At 37.0% G+C, this 22,065-nt stretch overlaps 2 protein-coding genes across 2 annotated transcripts; one reads left to right on the top strand and one right to left on the bottom strand.

Moving 5' to 3' along the window:
• Nucleotides 1-2,967: 2,967 nt before the first annotated feature.
• On the bottom strand, nucleotides 2,968-11,919 carry pde6b (phosphodiesterase 6B, cGMP-specific, rod, beta). The gene is made up of 22 exons (XM_058415909.1): nucleotides 11,449-11,919; nucleotides 10,741-10,893; nucleotides 10,402-10,491; nucleotides 9,896-10,036; nucleotides 9,441-9,515; nucleotides 9,296-9,360; nucleotides 8,545-8,611; nucleotides 8,405-8,452; nucleotides 8,034-8,183; nucleotides 7,651-7,794; nucleotides 7,477-7,542; nucleotides 7,044-7,190; nucleotides 6,420-6,527; nucleotides 6,221-6,330; nucleotides 6,044-6,131; nucleotides 5,847-5,947; nucleotides 4,814-4,921; nucleotides 4,593-4,656; nucleotides 4,438-4,512; nucleotides 3,705-3,788; nucleotides 3,412-3,568; nucleotides 2,968-3,023 (listed from the first exon to the last, which is right to left on the bottom strand). Exons 1-22 carry the CDS (start codon nucleotides 11,917-11,919, stop codon nucleotides 2,968-2,970), a joined length of 2,568 nt encoding a protein of 855 aa, XP_058271892.1.
• Nucleotides 11,920-18,403: 6,484 nt separating this feature from the next.
• On the top strand, nucleotides 18,404-21,103 carry rbp4l (retinol binding protein 4, like). Its single transcript, XM_058416011.1, has 6 exons — nucleotides 18,404-18,535; nucleotides 18,726-18,843; nucleotides 19,231-19,367; nucleotides 19,911-20,023; nucleotides 20,490-20,702; nucleotides 20,859-21,103. The coding sequence occupies exons 2-6, from the start codon at nucleotides 18,727-18,729 to the stop codon at nucleotides 20,867-20,869; spliced, it is 591 nt and encodes a 196-aa protein (XP_058271994.1). The 5' UTR covers nucleotides 18,404-18,535; nucleotide 18,726; the 3' UTR covers nucleotides 20,870-21,103.
• Nucleotides 21,104-22,065: the final 962 nt, after the last annotated feature.

Genomic DNA, 22,065 nt, shown 5'->3' with positions numbered 1-22,065 from the left:
GCATCAACTGTAAATGTTTGTCTCTGTCTCTATTGAGAGATGAGCCGCAGTTCCTAATATAACCTTGGCAGGTGAGCACAGAGCAGACTGGAAACTGCTGAGAGTTTGTATTAGATAAGAGGATTTATTAGATGTGAGTCGCTGCTCATAAATGGCTGTGACATGACATGCTAATTAAAGAGCTGCTGGAGATAAAGGATAAAAAATATTATCACTAACAAATTCTTCAGATAGCAACTGAATTTGAACCCCGTAGGATGTTACACACAGGACATTTAGAAATTCTGTAATTATGTGACTTTAAAAAAAATGCTAGAAAGTGCTTTTATGTGTAAATAAGTGTAAACATTCCTAGTTCCTTATACTTCCTAAGGTTAATCAATCAAAGATTACCAATAAAAACTTTCCAAGTACATAAAAATGCATACTTTATTTCTCATTACATACAGGGATAGCTTTACAGAGGTGCTTTCACATTATTAGTTTGTTTGTTGAGTCTGAATCAGAGTGATTTTTTTTGCATTTTAGTTTAGCTTTAGCTTGATTTGGTTTTACACTGCTCATGATTACTGCATACTCATAAAAAAAATTGCTGGAAAAAAAAAGTGTGTGTAGAAATCAGAAAAATCACCTGAGCACAAAGAACACAGAGCCATGTTCATTCTAGGGGTCAGGGTCACGGTGGATCCAGAGCATATCCTTTTAACGCTGGGTCGAATGCAGAATAGCTCACTCGGACCTAAGCGTCATCGCTGTGTTCTCACCTGCCTAAAGATATGCACCGTGGGTAAGAACACACCAGGGTTCCATTCAAACAGACTAAACACTGCATATGTTACAGCGCCCATAAAAAGCAACACAACCGACCAGAAATCCTAACTGCAACCAAAGAGTTTGTTGCATGGACCCGTAATTAATCACATTCATGTCAAAAACAGTGGATTTTTCCGTTTACCTAAAATAAACTAGCTTACATTAATTGTCCATATACCATAATATACCAATATACCATATTCATACTAAACCTGAAACAATCTATTTGTTTATTTACAGAATAAAGATTTACAATTGATCTGGTCCACTAATTTCTGTAGATGTTTAAAGGAAAGACACGTCCTCTTCCTTAAACATCGCACACAATTAGTGACCCTGTACTCCTGATGAAATACTCTTTATGCTATCACACACAGCCGTGACATCTGTAGGTTTAATGTCATTAGAAGTTGGCTGAGAAGACATTTGACATATGTGAGATGTAGAGGTATGAAGGCCACTGGCACTGGTATTCCTTCCAACTGCGTGTGTCAAGTGTTAACTCACACGTATGAAAAAGCACACGTATGGTAGCACTTGATGTAATGCCATGATGGAAATTCCTATAAAGTACAATAAAGTACAATTGCACACACTGGAGTGCAATACTAGCGTGATGCTAAAAAAGATTCTAGCGACGTATATTGATCAACAAGCACATATCATGAGCGCATTCGGTAGTCACTACCCACTTAGATTCAATTGTCGGTCATTAAATATATATATTTATCTATATTTTAGAGAACTCTGAGCCGTTTGAGATTATTACTGTGTTCCACTGGAAGGCATCTACTCAGGCAAGCAGCATTTTTTCACAGCATTTACATGCTTAGTTCTTTATGCTGGTAAAAGTTTGAAGACAGAACCGCATCTGCATCTTCTTCTTAGGGTAGGAAATTACATAATACTGTTCATTAGTGCTATACAAAGTGCCATAAAATAGCCACACTATAAGTAGCATTTATTTTTGGTTTAGTTTGTGCTAGCTGTGTTATTAAGCTAAGATTAGCATAGTCATGTTACCAGAAACAAACAGACAGGTAACATTTTAAGGAAAACCTACTGGCTCTTACTCTCTGATACTGAGGGGGCATTTATTTTTACAGGCATGGTTTGGGCCCACTTGTCCACTTAAAAGGAAATGTCACTGCAAATCGATTCCAGGTTCATTAGCCTCTTCCTCTTTATTCTACATTAAAACATTCCATGATGGACCTGATCTCTCTCAGGATCATATAATGAAAAAATTCTCACAGTCTGAATTTTGTCATCAGCTGCCGTTTGTTTCAGTGGCACTAAACAAGACACCCAAAAATTCTTTTACAGTGTATGACTTTTGTCTGTGACAGCAAAATCAGGCCCAAAATCATATGTTGTAAAGCTGACTTTATATTAGCACTCTTCACTACCATCATCCAAATAGCAAAAACCTTTTAGGTTTACTGTTTAGAAAAATGGTGTTCATCAGTCCAGTACATTTCCAGACACGTGTGCAATCTATGCCAAAGCGAATTAAAGCTGTTCTAGCAGTTCGTGGTGTCCCATCACCTTAGCAACACTCTTTGTGTTGTGTTTTACACATCCATCAGTAGCTGCCGCTAGTTTGGGATCCATCCTCAGATGCTTTCAGTAATGATGTAGCAAATGTACCTCAAACTTGTTGCCTGCTGAGGTTGACTTTCAGGTACAATGAAGCCCAAAGACTCATAAGACTGGAACACAGCTCATGTAACAGACAATTCTAGTAAGGATCGGTATATATACTTTTCAAAAAGCAACAAGTATTACCTCATAGCTATCTTATTTGATGCCTAATCTTCACAGTAGACACACGCCACTTCTGGATTTGCCTCAAGAACATACAAGACTCATGATTGTGATTAGAACACAACAAGAATGGATTAAACCAAAAACTACCCAAAGATGGTACAATCCGGAGGCGAACTCAGTCACCTTGGTTTGTGTCTACAGAAAGTTGTTGTCAGGCCCCAGTTGGTTTAGTGGTATACTGGAAGCATGTGATGCATTGTCCTGCTCAGTGTTTCCAAGCAGTCCCTCTGTTCTGTGGTGAGGCCACTCTCACCATGTGCCATCCATTTCAGTGGCTGTGTTGAGTCCCTAAAGTACTTTGCCTTCTCTAATGGCCATTCAGTTCTAGCAGATGGAGCAGGTTTTGGACCCCGATGATGAAGGGTTATTAGCGGCAGCCGCTGTGAAGCAAATGAAACATTTTGTTGTTTTTACCAAAACATCACCATGTATAAAGTCTTTTATTTTACCTAGGTGTTTCTCATATTCACTACCGGTCAAGTTTGTACATCACTGCTCTTAGCAGGTCTTCTTTTGGTACTTTCTTGGTTATGGTGAAAAACAAAAAAATCAGAACTATTCCTTTTTAAATAGTTTCTTTGCGCACTCTCTCTCAACCAACATCACAAGTAATTTCACCCAGGACGTTTTTCTTAAATTTTCCATCTTTGTACTGCTTCTATTATAAATTCTACATGACAACTATGTGATCTAATTTGTCACCTAATTTTCACAGTCAAGAGCAAATTTTTAGTGAGAATACTGCTTATGTGATGTCTTTCACCAAACCTTTTTTGGTTGCTGCTGCTTCTGCTTTCGCCTTGGCTGCTTCTTCAGCCTCCTTTAGCTTCGCCTCATACGCTTCCTGTAAAGCCTTCCACTCTCTCCGGTTGTTCAGGATGCCATCGTACATGGGTTGGATGGCCTTGTGGAACCGTGAAAACTCCTGCAGAGAATATGTTCATGAAATGCTCTTATTTGTCTTTAGAGCACCGAGCTCTCTTTTTTTTTGGTATTTTAAACCAGAATATAATTCAGCTTTAGCAATTGAGATGTCATTACAGACGACTCCTAAATAATACCTTGTAGACAAAAGTGCAGACAAAGTCTATAAAACCGCACTGAAGCTTGGGCAGTTCTGCAGCTTTGTTCCTGTCCATCATGGGCTAAAAACAGAAAGAAGGTAAAGTATCACTTATGCACCAAGTATTAACATTTTTTTTTACTTTAGCATTTAATACAATGCACATAAATAACCAAAAAGTTATAAGTAGGACTAAAAGCATACTTGGAATTAGAAATACAACGACATTGAGTGTTTATTTATTTATTTATTTTTGTCAGTATCTAGAGCACTGGTATTTTTATAGTACTACAGCTTGGCGCTTTGGCTCAGTTTGTGCTTCACAGATCAGCTCACATCTACTATAAAATGTCACCTGCAGCCAAATACACAGCATGTTTGGTTCACTTTGTGCATGTGAGACTGCACCAGAGTTCAATCGGAACCGCACTAAGATCGTTTTGGATCATCTCAGATGGAGCAGTTGTTGTGATCTCCACTCGAACCTTACCAGAACTGCACCATGGGAGAAAGTACATTCACTGTAAACAGACTAAACGCTGCATGTCTGAAAGCACCCTAAGATTCCTCTTCAATGAAATATTGCAGGGCACTTTGAAGGAAATGGCTACTGAAGCCATGGAATCTTAATTCATCTTAAGTACAATTTTGACACCTGCTTGTCATTATCACATGCAAACTAGGAAATAGGATAATTTACTAGGACTAGGTGCCAACCAGCTGAGACTCACAATGGGTTGTTGCTCAAGTACAGTCCTCTCTAAGTCACCTTGTTCCCAGAATTCAGCTGCTACCGAGAGTGCCACCTGGGTAGACATAAAACAAGTTATGCGTTTGAACTCCAGCACTTTGTTTTAAACCGATTACTCCATTCAGACAAACTCACCTTGCTCTGAACCTCCCATGGTTTGGTGATGGCTGACAGATCACAAGCAGTCATCATCATGGCCCTGTTGGTTCCATGCAAGCAAGACCATATGCACAAAACAAAAATAAACAAAATGAAGCAAAACAAGTAGTAAAACAAGAAGTAAAACAAGCCATCAAGTTAAGTATTTCTTTTTTAGACTTATATATCTGTTGCCAATTGCAGTGTTTGGCGCTCACATTACAATTTCCTTCCTTGTCGTTTCCAGGGACATGAACTCGACCCATTTCTTCTCTTCCTCATATGTCTCTGAAAGATCCACAATTTTCTGGAACATTGTCCTCTTCCTGTTAACATTAGAGAGTGTTTTTCGAAAGAGCCAAGATTTGAATTAATCCTATGTGAAGCAGAAATATTACAAATACCAGTGTTTAAGCTAAAAGTACACGTCACTTCAAGTCATAATTACTAGCAACATGAGACCGAACCTTAGCATTTCGTCTTTGGGACTTGCAAACTAGGAGATGGGATCATTTTCATAACTAAAAATCGTTCTTTGGGAACATGTTATGTGTCAGTAAATAAAAATGAATTTAATTGTTGGCAAATTGTTGTTATATAAAACACACTGTTATAAGGAAATACAGGGTTGCCAAGTCTGCCTTTTCTCTGTTGGCATGGGTGGTTAAAGGTTTATATATTGCATAAATTATATTTAACTGAAATGTTTATATTGAAATATTTTACTTGACCCATATTATATTCTACTAGTGATTCAACTATGCTAGGTGATTAGACAAAGAATAGCATCAAAACAAGCATTAAAACTGTGAATAGTACATTTTGACATATTTTAAAAAATAAAGGCTCATCACCCCCACTGAAAGACGTTGTTCCCTGCATGTCAGGATAAGCCTTAAGGTAAGATGTTATTTTCTGTTGAAAACAGACTTTGTTTATGATTACTACTACTAACAGTGACTGTAAAACATGTATTTTTTAGGTATGAGCATAACATATTTTGAGTTCTGGTATTTGAGATAGATTTTAGGTTAGTTTAATTAGTTTTGGGCTAGTGCTGATTAGCCTAAGGGATGAGTTTGTTATACAAATCTGGCAACCCTGAGGAAAGTAATCCACCCTTGGGATGGAGCAAAAACTTCATCACTCCACCCTGCTGTTGATTCTTTTCCTACACCATATAAGACATAGAGGCTTTTCATGCTTTATGTTACATAGTTACAGTTTAATTAGTGTAAAAACTGTACTCACTTGAAATATAAGGCAAGGTCAGTTGCAATAATGGCGATGTCGATTAGGTGGAAAACATGCTCCGTCTGTCTTCTGTTCAAGTTTTGGAAAATGTTTAAAGACTGTGAACAAAGGGAAATGTCCAAATCAGTCCTTCAGTATAGCAGACTGAAAGATTTTGCAAGATTTTTGACAAAAGCCTTTTTTTTTTTTTTTACCTCATCTCCAAGTAAAAACTTGCCGAATTCTAAATGATGCCTCTCCAGAATGGATGACCCATGAAGCTTTGCTAATGGATTTTGTGATCTAAAAACATGTTAAAAACAACACAACTGGAAATACTGTGATACAACAGAAACAAGGCTATTCTACAATGGTTAGTGAGAGGGACTTACTTCACTTGGTAGAGATTATTGGTGCCTCTGTGGTCGATATCATGCAGGAATCCAGCAGTGATCATGGCCATGACCTCCAAATCTGTGTAGTATCGCTTCAGCTGCCCTGTCTGACTCCACACATTATTAAACCCTAATTATAGTATCAAGTCATCATTTTAGGCCAACCTTTGCTTAAAGTTGTTTAAATTGTTCATACCGTTAGTAATGTAAACATGGTTTGTCCAACGTTGAAGCCATGGCGCCAGTTGTGATAGGTGATCTTTCTGTAGCCCTTGCTCACTGAGTACATGAAACGCACAAGAACCTAGTAGAGGAAATATTATCTGGTCATTTGATACCTCACATTTTTAACTGTTTTTCTGTCCGGACAGAGACACTGTAAGTAAGTCTAATATCGTATGTATTAAGTTCAGTGATGGGCAGAGTCTATTTTGTGCTGATGTTTTAAAAAGAAAAGGCTGACAGGATGTGCACACTGTAACCATAACACTCTTAGGCTTGCTGTCTAGATTAAATGTGTTGTTTTCAGTAATATAGATTAAATAAAGCTTGTTTAAACTCGCGTGACGAGAAGGTTGTTTGCCTTCACTGTAGCTTCAGAGGAAGAATTGTATGCAGCCAGACTGTATGCTCAAGTAAATTGGGACATTTAGGACATCACATTGCCTAAGAGTGACTCTCCCAAACATAGAAAAACTGTTATTTTTTGTCATACAGCAATGTTGGAATATTGGGAATAAAATATCTTCAGTTTAACATGTGATAAACTAACAAAATACTTTTTTTTTTATCTGCACTGCTAATTAGCATGAATACTGACCTCCTGAGGAACCTGAAACTTCTTCACAACACCAACTTCATAGTACATCTGGATGCCACACATCACCAATTCCAGTTCTGTGCAGTCAAAGTCGGAAAACCGGAACTCATAGATCTCAAATTTGTTTTTCCCTGGAAGTTCTTTCTTCTACATGAAGAGATAGGCATGGAAGAAAACAGTCAGGTCTATATAGATGTAATTAGATCTAAATTATGCCTTAAAATATATTTTTATATGTTCTGACTGCTTAATGTGTCAAAAAAAAAATCACTGGGATTCAAATCTTTTTGGAAAATCTAAAAAGATAAGTATATTGCTCCGTAAAATACAAGAGCCTTTTAGGTTTCATTATAAAACTGCACTGTGTTGAGCTGGGGGTCATATTGTTATCAAGCTTGTTATATTTTAATAACATTTGTTAGACCATATATACCAGGATCTGCCCAAGTTCATCCTCCTCGCAGTCTTTCGGTTCTTTCCCAAAATACTCTCTGGTTTTCTACAGAAGAAAAAAAACATCATCAAAATATGCACTGTAATAGTCCACAGTCCAATTTCTTATCTTATTTCATTATTTGTGAGTCAGTACAGTGCACCTAAGGCTTACAAGGATATTCTGAATCTCATCATCTCGACACTTGACGTGGTACAGCACCATGTCCTGGGCGATGTCTTTTCTGTTCTCCAGTTTATTCATCTTGTCGTAGGTGTCTGTGTTGAGCGCCGACCAGCCCAGAAATTGGGTCAAAGCCTTTAAAATCAACATTGTTTACTAAATCACTAAAAGACTCCTGGTTACTTAACAAACAAGCAGTTAGTTACATTAATGTACTGGTTTTTCAAGATTATGAAAGAAAGAAAGAAAGAAAGAAAGAAAGAAAGAAAGAAAGAAAGAAAGAAAGAAAGAAAGAAAGAAAGAAAGAAAGAAAGAAAGAAAGAAAGAAAGAAAGAAAGAAAGAAAGAAAGAAAGAAAGAAAGAAAGAAAATGACCTCCATTAGTTGTTCATCTTGCTCATCAAATGGCTTGCCATCTTTCCTGTTATAGAAAGTCGCCACTCCTACAATTTCTTCCTTTTTGTTGACGATTGGCAGAGACAGGACATTTTTAATGGTCCAGCCACTGTCATCAAGTGCCTCATGCTACACCACAAGGATACAAACACATGCTTGGTGTTGGAGACTTGATACTTGAGTCTTTTCCCCAGTTTAGCCTTTTCTAATTCTCATTTGCTGGTCAGATTTGCCAATTCCCACCCAAACAAAAGAGTGAGATTTTCCTTTTTTTTTTTTTAGACAACTATCCAATCAAGAGCCTCCTGAATTTACTATTTACTATCATACTAAGTGAAATGTATGTATACCTGAAATTTGAACATGTCCTCTGCTGGTGCGTTCATGATATTGCAGATCTAAAACAATGAAAGTTACACAGTTTGAGCCTAATAAATTTACTGTACAAATTTTATATTTGTGCCAAAAAATGCAAAAGGGTTACACATACAAAGCCACTTTCTGCTACATAGGTGGGTAGGCCGCTAGCCAGTGCCCAGTGGTCTGCAGGTGGATTTCTGTAACAATAGTCATTTATTAAACAAAAAGCCCCAGTTCTGTTGCACTCTCAATTTAGAAAGCCGTTGATTCATTTTCTATAGCAGCAGCTCTGACAGTATCACAGCTACAGATCAGGAGGTTATATTAATGTGCTCGTTCTAATACATTATCCTTTCTATAGTAAGAACTCATTCACAGGGCCTTGGACAGCAGACACCCTATATAAGCCGATTAAATGTGTAATTACTGATGTGGTGAAGTCCTCTGTGAGAAGATCTTTATGTAGCATTTATAGATATAAATCTCCAGCGCAAGATGTAACAGAAACAGGAAAGTCTTCAGGACAGAAGTGCTTGCATTTTTTTTACAGTTTCTTTGTTACATGACATGTTGTTCACTCACCAGCCTCTCTTTTTCCTTTTTCTTAAAGTTACTTCTTCTTAGTAACTTCAAGAAATAGAAAAATGAGAGCCTGGTGAGAGAATGATTATAATGTTTATAGCTGCTATAACAGGAACTAACTTATCTCATGGACATTCCACACTGTTAAAGGAAACTATGAATCAAACAAAGTATGAAAACACACTTTGGGATGTGCTGCTATTAGAAAATAATCAACGTCCTACTTATTTCAAGGATATTGAAGTTATAATGTACTGTGATCTTATTCGTCCTTACTTTTAACCAAAGGCAGAACTTACGGTATGACTTTGATGTCCTCTTTCCCATGTAAAATGTAGTCAATGACTTTGTAGAAGATGATTTCCTGTGTGAGCATAAACTCATGAGCGTCCATGTTAATTAACAAGACCGGAAGTTAAACATCAGAGTCGCTAAATCACCTACCCTCCCATCTGGAGTGACGGGACCAGTGTATGGTGGTTGTTCTCCCATCAACACAGGCCAGATGTCAAAGAATTCCTGTCCAAGACCACATGCAAGTGAAAAGAGTCAGACACAAACCATGTGTTAAACCAATAGCTATTAATTTATATCAATTTTATTTTTTGAGAACGTTCTGACATTTGAGAAAAAGTAGTTATGACCTGAACTAAATGTAAAAAGTGAGAATATGGGCATGAGCTGTTGGCAGATTTGCAGATTTGCAACAGATTGGCCTCCAATTAAAGACATTCGAGTAGGAATTTTTAAAAGGATGTGGTGGTTATACACAATTCATTACTAGTGGAGCAAGGGAGACATGGGAATCTACCGGAAGTAAACTAGGAAGAAGGCATCAGTAATATCTAAACTCTCCTCTTATCTAGTTTATTTCCGATGCCACTTTTGATTTGATGCACCTTTTCCTTGGTCATATCCAGCAGACCGACAGAGTAGCGGTCACAGTTGAGGTATGCCCGCACTGTGTACAAAGCTTTGTGGAACTGACGCTCGATATCCGTGAGCTCTTCAAACACTTTGTTAGCAGACCACAAAAGCAGCTGTACAGAGAAGGTCACAAAAATAGCACGCCACATCACTTGAAGACATTTCTGTCATTCATGAAAATGTATTAGTTTGCTTGCAGACTAGTAGTGCAAAACTAATCGTGCTTCAATGTTTACAAAAGGTACATTTTAAAAATGTTTTCTTAACATTTTATAATTGAAAAGAAGTGCTAGACTTGCCATGTCAAAACACATGCTTCCTGCTTCTGGTGTTTGCAAACGTCATTTAATAAAATATGATGCTTGTGACATCTTCGAAAAAAATGTATTTTGATGTAATTTATCACAAAATAAGTATTATGCTGTTAAACTGCCCAGGCCTAGCTGAGAGTGTGTGAGAACATATGAGACACACTCACCTGGCCTTTACGTGTCTCGCAGTTGTGCAGATAGCTCAGATGGTAAATCTTCAAGTTCAACGTGCCAACTTTTAGATACTTTAAAAAAAGCTGTGAGTGAAAAACAAAGACTTTACACTGGCACTGAGGCATAATTCAAGCCATTAATGCATATTGAATAGTAAGAGCCTTGTTAAAGGTAGTTCCTGAATGTGAATCTACAACCTTCTGGTCACTAGCACAAACCAGAACTACTTTCATAATTACTTTCAGCAACCCAGACTGAGGCAGAAGGTACTAACACCTCTATAGCTAGAGAAGTATATAGGCTTATGCTTATCTGTGCTGTGAAGCACTCACATCTTCATCCTCATCTGTGAAATAGGGTCCATTATTTTTATTGACTGCCATGATGACCGCCACCACATCTTTACCGTTCATGATGGGAGTAGCCAAGATGTTGCGGGTGGTGTATTCTGTCAGCTCATCAACAAATGGACTGAAGTGGCTATTCTGGAATAAATTTACAGTCATAAAAAGTATGTATCTTGTGTGTTTGGTTCAAGCAAAATGTTTCATTTTTTGAAATGTTGTTTATTAAGCTTTGCATGTGGGCTTTGATGAATATTATGTCACTGCACATACCCTGATGACCAGCAGTGATTAATAACTAACAGAATAGTAGGATATTGTTTTTACACTGACCAATTTATTTTTTCTTAATATTATTATTATAAACCGCTCAATAGATAGAAAAAAATTTAATAGTTCAGCTTGTTTATATATGTATATGAATTCTTTTTTTTTGCTGACACACAAAATACAGTGCCATAGGTGAAATAATCCTCAAGCCAGAAAGGGTCATGACATATTGAAATAAATGGATTATGTCAAGAGGATTTAGCAGTTCTAAATTATGCATCTACTACCTGTACCTGCAGGCGTGATGGCCAATGGTACTGCTGTCTTTTTTATTCAAAATATAACCCAAACAGTACATTATGGTACATTATGAAAAATGCATATATATGTATATAAACATGTCCAAGATTAAAACGCGCATCTTACCTCTGTAACATCCTTGACATTGATGTTTTTCTTGGATTGGGCGACATGCCCGACTATGCCAATATCAAGAGGGAACACAATCTCAGAGTCTGGTGGAACCACACAGTCTTCCATCTTTGATGAAGCGTTGACGTTGAACAGTCGAGTGGCCAATTCGGCTATGCCGTTCCTCTGCCTGTACATGAAAAGGCTGCAACGGTCAGCATGGATGAGAGCACTGAGTCGCTTCAGGATTTTGAAGATGACCTTCTCCATGTTAACATTCTCCTGCATGTCTTTGATCAAATCAAAGAATATCGCTCCTTCCTCCACCTGACACACCTGCTCAAAAGAGTCCATATCCACTTTGGACTCTGGGACTTTTGTTATAGATGCCACAGTTCCAGGTCTGAGCTTTTTTTCAAAGTATTTCTTCGCAAACTCCGGGTTTCCATCAAGAAACTTCTCCACATCTTCGCTTTTGACGCTCATCTTTGCTTTGTGAGCACCACAAGAGGTTCAAACAAGGTTCAAATATGGTCTTGACTTTCAATTTAAAAAGCTATATTTTACAATGCATAATTATGAAGCCGTGGAGAAAAAAAAAGAGGGACCGGCAGCGATACCTGCAGCAGCAGGGGCGTCCGAGCCAACCGTCAGCAAGGTGTTTCCCTAATAGTGTTGAAGGTGAACAAGGATCTGCTCATGCAAAACTGATCAGGTGATCAGCAGCAAAGCTGGGGTCCACTGCCTCAACAGAGTGTCTTTATCCTCTCTAGTCTATCTTCTCTGTGTTAACAGAAAACAGTCACTGTGCAAAACGTTCCAATTAAAAACCCCAACAGAAACAGACGTAGGTTAAAAACATTTGGTTTGTCTCTCGTCTCCCTCTCCCAGGCCGTCTCGCTGCAAGCTCTTTATGTTCTAATTAAAGACACACTCCTCATGCCTAAGCCCTATTCAGCCAGGCCACTAGCTGATTATCTCAGCACCCTGGTCCTCTCCTCACTGCCACCAAGAGAGCAGTAAAAAGAAAAATAAGAAATATAACTGTCCACATTCACTCCGCTGTAAATGTACAATGAACATTAATTTTCTCATAGTACATGAAAAATAAATAAAAAGCTCTGATATTTGTAGTGCCAAGTGCAGTGACTCAGGATCAATATTTGTCCCGAATTATATACCTGGAGTGTAAATAAAAGATAAGTTTAAAAAAAAAATGTCAATAATCCCTAAATTCAGATCCAAAGTACATAGGCTATCTATATAAAGAGTCGATAAACATCTTAAGCAAAAGGTCATGAGGATTATTACCACATTAATAGCTTCATATCTCCCTATAGTGAGCTGCAGCAAGCACAAAGCCTGTAAATAAGCCAAAAAAACAAAATGGATCTTTTTTTTGTGGAACTTTTCACTCAAAATGCTATGACATGATGGAATTTATTATGGTAATGGTTATTATAACACAATTTAAAAATGTATTATTATTAGTAGTAGTAGTAGTAGTAGTAGTAGTATTGCTGTTGGTAATAATAATAATAATAATAATAATAATAATAATAATAATAATAATAATAATAGTAAGATGAAGAAGGAGAAGGAGAAGAAGAAGAATGTGTGGCAGTTCATGCAATAATTTGCACATCATGGATTATTCTTAATTGCCATCCAGTCCAGTTAGGTGGTATGATAAATACATTTTTGTTTACATTACCACCAGAAATGATTTTATATTACTGTTAGTTTGCACTATTATGAGTTTGTGTGTTCTCCCAGTGCATCAAGGGTTTCCTCCAGGTGCTCTAGTTTTATCCCCCAGTCATAACACACATAGTATATGCTGTTTGGCATCTATAGTGTGTGAATGGGTGTGTGAGTGCATGTGGAATTGTGCCCTGTGATGCATTGGCTTATGCCCCACCTTGTGCCCAGGCTTCCTGTAGCCCTGTGTAAGATAAGCTGTACAGAATATAAATAATAAATATTAATTATACATAATAAAAACATCATCATAGGTATGTTTTAGTTTGGTAACTAGATAATTATAGCTGGAAATTGTTGGTGGAGTCAGTTTGCTTTGTCCACTTTAGTTTGCTGGCTTGCGAATTAACCATTCAAGCAACCATATACAGTACGCTGGTATTTATTACCTGTGAACGTGTGTAAATAACATTATTATTTTTATTTATTTATCCATTCATCCATTTTCTGGACCACATCATTCATTCATTCATTTAATTTCGTTTTGTAGGTCTATCAGAAATTGGTCAGTTAATCAGTTAGCACACAACTACCACAGAGTTAGCACATTTGTATCCCAAGTGTAGCCTGGTGGGTGGATATCTTAATCTATGTGAAAGATTTTTAACTTTCTAAATGAATTTGTACACAGATTTCAGAGAGTCAGAGTGCAGTGTGTGAAATGTCCTGGAGGGGGCAGCAGAATGCAGCTCACAGAGCCTCTACTGGCAGAAAAAATGGCTGCATGTGTGAGGCTCTGTGATAGCTGATTCAGTTTCAGAGCATCCTAAGAGCTTAAAGCCATGCTGCATTTTCAGCATGACTGACTCTTTCCTAAGGACCTGAGACTTCTGCCCAGCTTCTGTTGCTTGAGCATGTTTCATCTGATGGAGCAATTCAACAAAACACTTTTCTTTTAAATCCCTGGTTTTGTTTAAGTTTCACTGTTACTGTGATTGTAGCTGTCCCGTGAATTTTGTATAATGATATGTCAATCCTTTATCGGCAGATCTTAGACAAGCAGCAGTCATACACTGAGATTTTAAGCAACCTTTAATGAAACTTCCAGAACTTTCTCATCGGCTCTCGTTGGTCGCAGCTGCTCTGACGAGCGTGTCACACTTCTCAAATCCTAACCTAACTGGCTTTAGACATAAACAACAAAAATAAATTGGAAGAAACTACCATCCACACACAGCCATTGCTGTTCTATTGACCACATGGAGATATACTTAGAAAATGACGTGTGCGTCCACACTGCAGTGAAAAATGGTTCCCAGATCCAAACCTTTGCGTTATATATCAGTGTGAAAGACATCGAGGCCTGATCCAACTACATTTTAACCAGTATACTGGTCCTCATTTTTCAGTCTTTTGGTAAAGTGTGATATTTTTATAGGACAAGGAACTAAAAATTCATGGCTGATGGAAAATGTTTCAGTAATGCTGATTTTCTGTATACTCACATTTATATGTTGATAAATAACAATCAGTGGCCAGTTACCAGGCACATTAACAACAAAACTGACTTCCACCCACGAATCTATGTGAAATGCAAAGTTGAAAGAGATGGCCTCCTGTGCAGCATGCGCTTGATCTTCCACGAATGCAACTCAGTGACTACCACAGGCACACACTAGCCCTTCTGTCTTTTATATGGTGCTATTTTTTCCTCTTTGAATGGCTAAACGGCTTTCTTTCAAGTCTTTAATATGAAACAGCTCACACAATCTTCATTAAATTGGTGTGTGGAATTGAAATAAATTAGCTATTTAATCTTAACAGCATAAACAGTATATAATTGTCACATTGATTAATTACTGTTTTGGTTTGAAGCCGATTAGTAAACATTAGTGAGTCTCATACAAACTTGGGACTACTCAACTGTGTGCCCCAAGGTTTTTTGTTTTTTTTCTGCAAATACTATATTTCATGTGTAAATGCTACTGTGAACAATTTACGACTAAATGTGTTTGTATCAGCTTGATAAATGAGGCCCACTGTGTCTTACTGGAACAATTCCACCAAAAAGAGAAACAGTCTTTTAACCCACTAGGGGTCCAGAGCAAACAGCATTTAAGAGATGCAAATTCAGTAAAAGCTTCAGCCCTTGAGGACTGTCCCTGCCCGTGGGAATGTGTTCTTGCTCAGCAATAACCCCAAAGCTCTCAGCTCTGAATCATGTGAGCTAGCACAGTCTGTCTGAAGTCCAGGCACAATCACATGGTCCAGTGTGTATGAGGATTAGCCACCACAGAGGAGGAGGCCAAATACACCAAAAAAGACTGTTGTGGATGCACACTAAGAGGAGGGATGTAAAAAGGGATTAAGATTATAAAATCTCACTTACTGGAAGCACAGTGAATCAAAGGCTCAACTGAAATGCTGACTAGAAACAGAAACTATACATAATATCCTGTTTACCTGGATATAGTGAAATAGACAAGACAAATGTTCAGTGTCTGAGGTTTGCTTCTTCAGTTTTACACAAGAGCTACAAGGCTCTTATGTAGCTACCACTTAAGAGTAGCCAACAGCGACTAATTAAGCGTTGAACAAACTGCAAAAATCTGAACCTGCCTAAAGAACAGTTTTCACATGAAATGTTGTATTCATTAAAAAGAAAACTCCAGTTAGATGCAAAAAGGATTTGTGTCCTAGTAGAGCTCTTGCGCTTGTGTAAACTTGTATATAAGAGGACTCACTAGTGTCAACCTCAAAAAAATGATCATCAAAACAAATAAGACTAGTCAGTCAGCTGGGAGAAAAGTAATGGCACCCATTAAAAGGAAGAAGCCTTTTATTTTGTGTGTCCATAGTAGGTGATGCGCTGCAAAGGCCGAGCTGCATTAGTGGAAGATTTAGCTCTTTAACTGTTTAATCTTAGTCTTTTTTTTCAGTCTAATCTTTTTTTAAGCTCAGTGTGAACATTGCCTTAAAGGAATTTTGTGGGCATTAATATATATAACAGCAGTGCTGTAAATAAGCCACACATGAAAGTGTATAATAGCAGTTAAAACAATATAGTGCTGGTTAATCTTTCTCCTTGTTCATGTGTAAAGGTAACATCAGATTCTTGTTAGAGCTGGCTGATGGATAGAAATTGAATTGAATTGATTGATACTTAAGACCTATGAACAACATGACATGGGACTCTATCAAGGTAAAATTTACTTGGTTTTGATTTAAGGACATAGAATTCAGACTGAACATTATTACTGCATTATCACATTATCCATATTACCATTATAGCCTTATCACTACTAATGTATTTTTCCTTCATACTTTAGACCAGGCCTACCTGAGCCTACCTGTCTTTTCTATACATTTCTAGGTGACCTACAGAGTCAAAACCCAAATCAGCAAGTCTGTTTGAGACGATAAACAATTCCACGAAGCCAAGTGAGGAGAAGCGGCTGTATGATCATTTACACATATTTATCTAGATGCTGAACTAAATTCCGTGAATTTAGCTAAAAATAATTCCTTGCAAAACTCAAGGAACAAACTTTGACATAACCTGAGTTATGGAGTACATTTGGGATGAAGAAACAAACTCTGTAGGTTACAGTGAATCTTTTTCTTCAAAATGTAAGGCTTTGCAGATAATACACCAATGACATTGATACTGAATACTGTAAATTTAAACGATTCACTCAAACAATTGTGATATAATAATAATTATTATTATAATAAGTCATTTTCTCCTAACGGTATAGTGCATATAAAACAAATATATGAAGACTGACAGAACTGTGTATGTGTCTCTGTAAACACAGCAAACAGATTGAAACTAAATAAAGAAAATGGGTCTAAAAAGGTCTGGGCTAATCCTGTACAAACTACTCTGGAAATAGACAGTATCACAGTCATCTCCGTGTAGATGGAGCCCTGGAGACCTGAATGGCCCTGTGAGTTTCCTTGGCTACTTTTATGGTTGTATAACTCTTGGCTTTTCCATCATGGATTTTTTTTAAAGATATAAACAAAGCATCAAGTGATATCCAGTTTCTTGAGATAAAGAAAAGTCTATCCCCCTAATGATGAACTCTTCATGATGCATGCAAGTGCAAAACTACAAATGCACTCGTCATACACCAAATGTGTCTCGGGTATGTACGTTTCTATTTTTTGCTAATCTGTTCCTTTAAGGACACTGATAAGCCATACAGTCTTAATGCCTCTCGGGTGTGTTTACAAAATTTTGGCCACTTAATATATAAATCTAGGAGATTACATAGTTATACAGGGAGCACTTACATCAGAGTTTCAGCATAGAGGGCCAAGAAGTAAATATAAATAAATTTAAATAGTATTAAACATGAAAAATGGATATAATCATTGACTAATGTAGCCAAAAAATCAAGTGACAAAAGCTACTACTACTAAGTGCAATGCTATGGCTTTACAATTTAAAAAGGCAGTCAGTATAATTAATAATTATCATTATAAACAGCACTGAATATTTCTAGTTTTTATGGTTACTAGTTGATAAACTTGGGCAGACTACAGTACTGTCCTGTACTCTAAAAGGAGAAAATATTGCATGTGTAATTATGAATATAAACAAAAAGCAATGATAAAATAATATTATGATGCAGTTTATTTTCCAGTTTGCTTTGTATATAAGTATTCATTTTTCATTTACTTTAAAATAAAATAATAAAAAAAATAATAGTATGTACAATTCTGAAAGTATAACAACAACAATAATAATAATAATAATAATAATAATAATAATAATAATAATAATTTTAAATATATAATTTTAAATAAATAAATATGTTGAATAGAATCTAAAAACAATAGATTAATAAAATATTAAAATAAGTTTAGGAAATTTGAATAATTTTAATTTTTATCTGATTCATTTTATTTGCTTAATAATTGCTTAGGGAGAAAAACAATACACACTCAATTATTTTCCGCTATCACTTACTGTAGGTGCAAGAAGATCAACCATTGCCCCAGGTTTGTACATTAACACAAATATACATATCTAATAAACACAACATTTGTTGTACACAACACATTCAGAGACTCTTCTGCTTATTTAACTTATTTTTTAGTTGTCACAAGGAAGGTTTTCTTTTTTGTTGTTAAATCAGTACAGCTTAGAGTGTTACATAAAGACTGACTTGTTTTTTACAGGCAGCATGGGCGGGTACAAGCAAGAATCCAGATTAAACAGAGGATTTCTACAACCGGATTAAGCTAAGCACCTTATTTAGTAACATGAAGTGAAAATCATTTAATAAGCCCTTCTGTGGAGTTGGTATAAAGAGGCCACAGGTCCACGGAGATACCGAAACCTGGTGTAGAAGTGGAAAAAAGCCTCCTCTGATCAATTTTAACACAACAGGTAAGATCTGTGATTTTTATTATCGGCTTGATAAAATTAGATCTAAATAGTACAATCGATTTATACTGTATATAATAAAGAAGGAATTCCCTGCTAGGAAAATATTAATGTTGATGCAGGAAATTATGAGATTGAAATGAACAAGTCAATATACTGTAAGTGCAGTGTTTGCCATCTCATCATGGTACAGGATGGAATATTACAAATTCGTCTTGCTGGTTGTCTTCCTGTCCTACATTGAGCGCTGCTGGTCTTCTTCCTGTGTGGTGGACAGCTTCACTGTCAAGCAGGACTTTGACCAGAAAAAAGTGAGTGCACAGATAATATGGTTATGAGGAAAAGGATTATTGTGGAATTCTGGAATCTGATTGGTCAGAAAGTGTTGATTGATATTCTATAACAGTGGCTCTGACAGTAGAATCATTTTTGATATGGTGAAGCTTTCTTTAAGGAGATGTTTATGTAGTATTTATGGAAGGAGTCAGCACTTAGTGACTGAAGCAAAGGATGGAGGATGTTGCACTCGGTAGCAAGCTACATTTTTGTCTTAAAACTAAATGGAACATGATACATACAAGCAACACAGGAGAAATAGCATAAGAGAAAAGAAACAAAGGCCATACCAGCGATATCCATAACACATTAAAGAGGCAAAACTGCAGAACTGTCTCTGATATGACTTTGTGCTTTGTCAGTATGCTGGAAAGTGGTACGCCCAGCAGAAGAAAGATCCAGAAGGACTCTTCCTGCAGGACAACATTTCTGCAGAATACACTGTTGAAGAAGATGGCACCATGACTGCTTCCTCCAAGGGTCGTGTCACTCTGTTTGGGTGGGTGAGGAACAAGATCAATTTCACAAGCATGACTCAGTTGGTAGATAGAGTAAATAGACCAGAAATGATCAGTATCAGACTAATACTGACTTGATATTGGAATGTTGGAACATTTTAAAGTAATAGGTTTGCCCTAAAGAAGACATCTAGAAAAAATGTAATGCAAAGCCTAAAAAATAGCAACCATAACATTTAATTTGAGGAAAAGGAAATAATGACCATATATAATGGGGGTCAAAAACAAAAATGTCAACAAAGGTTAATATTTACACATCCACACAGCAACAGTTTTCGTATTTGTTAACCCTTAAATGCTTTGCTTTGTTACTTATTCATGTTCAGACATATTATTCAGTATCTGCTATGGATTATTCAGTAACAATATAAACCAGTATATTGTCTAGAGCAAATTCTGGACCCACAGATTGCGAGTTTAAAGGGATAAAAGTAAATCCAATTTTGAATCAGAATCTGATATTAGAAGAAAAAATGTATTAGTGTAACACTAGCTAAAATGTAACCTGTTGTGTGTGTATACAGATTTTGGGTTGTGTGTGCTGACATGGCTGCCCAGTATACAGTCCCTGATCCATCCACACCTGGCAAGATGTTCATGAACTACCAGGGTCTGGCCAGCTACCTGTCTAGTGGAGGTGGGATAACATTCACATTAAAAAGTAGCTTACTTAATAGATTAAGTTCTGCATGAAACTCTTGGAAAAAAAACCTTTGAGCAACTATATTTTCTAAGATCTTTTTCTTTTAATCCAGTGATGTTATTGTAGCATAAATTTCTTTTTTCTAAATGGAATTAAGCACATTAAGCAAATAACCTTCACCAGAGGGGGGGGGCAGATGCAGTTTTACACATTCTGAAGGATTTTATTCCCCTTAAACAACTTCTATGAATGTTAAATGAACATCCCCTTGCAGAAAACTTTACCAAATCAATGCTATAGATTTTTTACTGTTTCTGTACAAATGATAACATATTATCCATGTTTTAACAAAAACCTGTAATTCAGCATTCTCTACATTTTATAATAACTAAATGTGAATTATAACTACTTTCACTCACAGAATCTGACAGCTACATAAAAGTATGCTTCATTCACACAGGTGATAACTACTGGGTCATTGACACAGACTACGACAACTACGCCATCACCTATGCATGCCGCATACTGAAAGATGATGGCACCTGTGATGATGGCTATGCCCTAGTGTTCTCCCGGAACCCCCGCGGCCTGCCCCCGGCCATCCAGCGCATTGTGAGGCAGAAACAGGAGGAAATCTGCATGGCGGGACAGTTCAAACCCGTGCTGCAGTCAGGTCAGGCTACAGCAAAGTGCACTAACACACACCTGGACTTCTGTGAAAGAGCACTTTTATCCCCAGTCAGTGATATATATAGTGACGTCTTCATAAATTCGAGCATGCCTGTTGGACACTTTGTGAAGGTCACAAATTTCCTCTTTTGTTCCATAGGAGCCTGCTGAGCTCTCTGACATCTTCCTTTAGCATGCTGCCATGGAAAGACACCTCCAGCACATATGAAGGTGCCGTGGACAAAGAACGCATCAGGGAGACGCAGTTTCCAGTTCGCTGTCTCAAGGGAAAATTGTGTTTGGGACAGTAAATATTTTTTAAACAAAAGTTCTGTCTGTAATGGTTTTTAGGGAACTGAGACACATCTGTTAAGCCTTTGTAAGTGCTAATAAAAATACTTTCTGAAAGTAAGTAACGCTTTGCACAAGAACACTATGGAACAAATTAATGATTAAAGTTGAAAAATACTAGATGTAATCTATTTCTTATGCTTTATTATACACTTAGAATTTACAGCAGATGCCCTTACCAAGTGTTTTAAACATATACTCTCCATCCTATATGCCCATGCAAACAGGTCAGGGTTTAAGAATACGTCATTCATTCATTCAACATCAGTAACCAGTAAGTCATACTGGTCAAGATGAATGAATCCTGAATCAATCCCAGGAACACTAGATGCAGGACAGAGGGATTCACCCCTGGTGGGCACCACTAACACACACATGTACACACTCATTCACACCTATGGTTAATTTAGTGTAGTCAATCCACCAGTGGGAGGAAACCAGGGAACTTGGATGAAACCCACTCAGACATGGCTAGGATATGCGAAAGTTCACTCAGACAGTATACATTAACAGTGTGTTTTACTAACATGTCACACTCAAACAAGCATGCACCACTGGACAAGGCACTTAAGACTGATTAAAGGGTAACCGTCCAAAAAAGGTCTCAAAAGAAGCATGTGAAGCATTTAATCCTGTGCATTGTTCAATCTACAACAACGACCACTTCACATTAGCAAAGAAGAACAGAACCAGTGCATTAAATATGCATTTTCAGAGGTTTTTGGATGGATGTCACACAGATCAGACACAGTTCCTTCTATTTAAAATAACATTTCAGCCCAACTCTCATATGAAAAACTTGAGCCACTGAATTTTCTTTCCTTTACTTTGTCACCTCTATGGCATTTAACATAGCTGTAGTATACCTCTATAATAAGATTATTGTTCCCATAATAGTAATGCACCTATATAATATAATATAATATAATATAATATAATATAATATAATATAGATAGATAGATAGATAGATAGATAGATAGATAGATAGATAGATAGATAGATAGATAGATACTTT

Source organism: Hemibagrus wyckioides, linkage group LG18 (assembly GCF_019097595.1).
Source record: "Hemibagrus wyckioides isolate EC202008001 linkage group LG18, SWU_Hwy_1.0, whole genome shotgun sequence".
Classification (NCBI taxonomy): Eukaryota; Metazoa; Chordata; class Actinopteri; order Siluriformes; family Bagridae; genus Hemibagrus; species Hemibagrus wyckioides.
This window is presented reverse-complemented; position numbering and strand designations above follow the sequence as displayed.